The sequence below is a fragment of the Emiliania huxleyi genome (genome assembly GCF_000372725.1).
Source record: "Emiliania huxleyi CCMP1516 chromosome Unknown EMIHUscaffold_1325, whole genome shotgun sequence".
Taxonomy (NCBI): Eukaryota; Haptophyta; order Isochrysidales; family Noelaerhabdaceae; genus Emiliania; species Emiliania huxleyi.
The window spans coordinates 1-3,536 of record NW_005201263.1 but is presented as its reverse complement, the minus strand read 5'-3'; the positions used below and the strand labels follow the sequence as shown (position 1 = coordinate 3,536).

The 3,536-nt window shown below is 66.1% G+C and overlaps 2 protein-coding genes across 2 annotated transcripts in view; both read left to right on the top strand.

Moving 5' to 3' along the window:
- EMIHUDRAFT_460544 (hypothetical protein) overlaps positions 1-1,425 on the top strand; it is a gene marked incomplete at its 5' end in the record, with an annotated part of 2,720 nt that extends 1,295 nt beyond the window's left edge. The window contains 5 exons of the mRNA XM_005788709.1: positions 254-374; positions 569-596; positions 665-707; positions 781-847; positions 922-1,425. Coding sequence (XP_005788766.1) covers positions 254-374; positions 569-596; positions 665-707; positions 781-847; positions 922-1,086 — 424 coding nt within the window. The 3' untranslated portion in view covers positions 1,087-1,425. The remainder of the gene's footprint in view (positions 1-253; positions 375-568; positions 597-664; positions 708-780; positions 848-921) is intronic.
- Positions 1,426-1,835: 410 nt separating this feature from the next.
- EMIHUDRAFT_252381 (hypothetical protein) lies at positions 1,836-3,380 on the top strand (the record flags this gene model as incomplete). The annotated part of the gene is made up of 5 exons (XM_005788708.1): positions 1,836-2,447; positions 2,513-2,784; positions 2,905-2,966; positions 3,059-3,087; positions 3,165-3,380. 5 exons carry the CDS (start codon positions 1,836-1,838, stop codon positions 3,378-3,380), a joined length of 1,191 nt encoding a protein of 396 aa, XP_005788765.1.
- Positions 3,381-3,536: the final 156 nt, after the last annotated feature.

Sequence of the window (3,536 nt, the reverse complement as noted above, 5' to 3'; positions counted from 1 at the left end):
AGGAGGAGGGCGAGGAGGAGGGCGAGGAGGGGGAGGGCGAGGGGGAGGGCAGCGGCGAGGAGGAGGGCAGCGGCGAGGAGGAGGGCAGCGAGGGGGAGGGCAGCGGCGAGGAGGAGGGCAGCGGCGAGTGGGTACCTCCAGCACTGAGCCGCTTCGCCTTCTTCGCTCGCCGGCGCTCCTTCCACCCGAACCCCGAGCCGAGGTGGCCCGAGGTGGCCCGGGAGGACCCGAGAGGAATGCCGCGGGACTGTAGGCCCTTCCACCCCGCCCGGCTGCACGAGCTGCTCATGTGCGGCCGCCTCGACGGCGTGATCCGCTCGCGAGGCTGCGCCTGGGTCGCCGACCGGCAGACCGAGTCGGTCACGTGGAGCCAGGCCGAGATTCCACCGAGATTAGCCGAGGTGCCACCGAGAGTAGCCGACGGCACCGGTCACGTCGAGCCAAGTCGGCGACCTGTAGAGCGCGATAGAGCTGTCGAGTGCAGAGGGCAGTCGAGCTGCAGAGCTCTGCGTCCGGCGGAGGGCAGGGTGCGTGCTGTAGAGCTCACATCCTCTGCACCCTTCCTCAGGTCGGCAACCAGATGGACCTGCTGCCTGGCGAGCCGTGCCCCGCCGCCAGCCCTTGCACCCGCAGCCTCGCCCCCATTCTTGGAGCGTGCCTCCAGGTGAGCCGTGGCTCGCCGCCAAGCAGCTGCCCGTGTCGCAGTGGCGCCGCAGACACGCCGGCGTGGCTGCCTGTCCGCCGAGCCTTGCGTGTTGATTCGCGGCTGTTCTGGTTTAGGCCCGCCGACATGCCGGGCTGGACCCGCGCCGCGCCGCACGGCGATCGGAGGACGGAGGTCGGGATGGTGTTGCGAGTTGGACGCGGACGCCGTGACGGTGCTGAGAACGGCGTCTCTTCACGGCGGGGCGCTGTGAATAGGTCGGGATGGACGCGGACCCCGCGGCGGTGCGCAGGGCGCTCCGCCGCGCGCTAGTGACGAGGGCGGAGCTGGAGCAAGGCGTGTGGGGCAAGCACGAGGGTCGGTATTGGTGGCTGCTGGGCGCAAGTGCGATGGCGAGCGCGAACCCCGCCACGCCGCAGTAGCTTCGGCTGCCTGAAAGGCCGTGCCCGTGGTATCTGGCATCGGAAAAGAAGGTCCGGTCGGCTGGCACCGGGCAGCGTAGCCAGTCGAGCGGATCGGATAGTGGCCGACGTGACGCGTCTACAGAGCGAGAGCGCCGCAACGTGCCCAAGCACGCCGCCGAGTCCCGAGAGAGTACAGTGACAGTAGTGGGAGGTTTGTGGCCAACGGAACGCAGACAACCCCCAGGCCAAGCTCCGGCCAAGGCGAGAGCGAGAGATATTGCACCCGTGACCTCGATGTACGTTAGGCGGTCGGGTTCCCTAGCCGGCCAGATATATAGGTTTGGTTTTCTCGAAATCTCAGAGTCTCGCCACGACACAACCGCAACAAGAGGTATGAAAAGTGCGGTCCTCTCGCGCTGTCTGGGGAAGCAGGAGCCCACCCTTCATCTGGTCTCGGAGGACTTGTGTGACTAGCGGGCTGGCCTCCGGGAGGGCAGGCAACGACGGCTCGTGTTCTAGATGATAGGAAACAAGAAAACTCCGGCGCGGTGAGCTTGCGCCGTGGTATGCCGATGGCAGCCCATATGTGCGGACGGCATGCACTGGGGTGTTCATGGGGTCCCGTACCATGCGGATCGAACCAATCCAATCCAAAAAAGAAAAAAGAGACGCAATCCGCACAACGCAGCACGCCTCGAGCAAGCACAGCGAGCACAGGAAGGAACGCTGCCGTGCCTTCGACCTTTACTACTGCTACCAAAGCAAGAATGGCAAAGAAGCGCCGCGGTACTGGTGACCAGCAGCTCGCCTCGGCGGAAGAGCACGCCGTCAAGTCCGAGTCGCTGTTCGAGGCGAAGCAGTATGCCGATGCTGCGCTCGAGGCGGAGAAGGCACTGCAGTGCCTGCCGCTCATGGCACGCAGCTCGCTCACGCGCGGCCGTGCGCTACTGTACCCGGCTCTGTCCAAGATGGTGCAGGAGGGCGGGCTGCCACCGGCCGGCTTGCTAGAGGAGGCGGGGCGCCACTTCACTCTCGCAGTGCGGCTGGACCCTGAGTGCGAGGAGGCCAAGGGTGAGGTCGACAGCCTGCAGAAGCTCCTCTCCGACCTCCCGCAGGACCCCGCTCCTGCCAGCGCAGCCGGCAAAGAGCCTTCCGGCGCCGCAGCCGCAGTCGACGTCATCATCGTTGGGGCAGGGGCAGCCGGGGTTGGCTGCGCTCTGATGCTGACAAAGACTTTTGGGCTCGACGCCTCCCGCGTGCTGCTGATCGAGCGCGGCGAGGGAGTCGGCGACACGTTCCGCCGCTGGCCCGCGGAGATGCGGTTCATCTCTCCCTCCTTCAACAACCAGGGCTGGACCAACTCGTTTGACCTCAACTCGGTGGCGCACGGCTCTTCACCCGCATACTCGAAGCTCCCCTAAGCCGTCTTGGAGCTTTCTTGTAGGTGGCGCACGGCTCTTCGCCCGCATACTCGCTGCACGCGCAACACCCAAGCGGCGGACAGTATGCGGATTACCTCGACGCCCTCGCCTCGTCGGCCAAGCTCAACGTGCGCACGCTGACCGAGGTGATCTCTGTCAAAGCGGAGGGCGGCAAGGGCGGGCCTCCCCGCTTCCGCGTCGGCGTGCGCAGCCAGCCCGGCAGCAGCGAGCATGCCGCGCGACGGCCCTCTCGCGTGAGCGGGCCGCGCCCGAGATTCCCCGAAGATCACCCGAGGTTGCTCGGGAATAGGCCGGCGCGCGCGGGCGAGACGCTTACGGCGAGGCACGTCGTTTGGGCGGCGGGCGAGGGACTCAGATGCGAGCAGCCTCTCTTCACACCCGCAGCTGTGAACAGGTACGTCGTTTGGGCGGCGGGCGAGTTCCAGTACCCGCGCGAGGGCGGCGGCGCCATCGCAGGTGCCGAGCTCTGCCTGCGACATGGCTGATGAATCAACCAGAGCGTTTGATCGATCAACCAATCCACCACACGGTGTATTGCACTTGTGCAGGCGCCGAACTCTGCCGGCACAACTCGCGGGTGCGCTCGTTCGCGAGCTCAGATGCTGAAACCCGCTGTGATCTTCCAACTAGCGCACGCAGCACCCATTTGCAGAGGGTCCTTTCTCTCTAGAGCAGACGCTCGGCTGCACCCTCCTGTCTCGCAGTCTCGCAGTCATCGCTCTGGTCTCTAGGTTCGCGTCGCTGCCGGGGGACGATTTTGTCGTCATCGGAGGGTACGAGAGCGGGGCTGACGCGGCGGTCAACTTGGCCAAGGCCGGAAAGCAGGCCTGCGCTTCACTCACGAGTGAATGCCGTAAGACTAGTGACTGAACTCCACCGAGAGACGGCAAGCCGCATGAGACGATTGTTGGCCGTTGTCGCCGACGATGTCATTCTTCATCACTGACTTGGGCAGGCGACCGTGCTCGCCTCCACCGCCACGTGGGACGTCCACTCCGCGGACCCGTCCGTCGAGCTGGCGCCGGA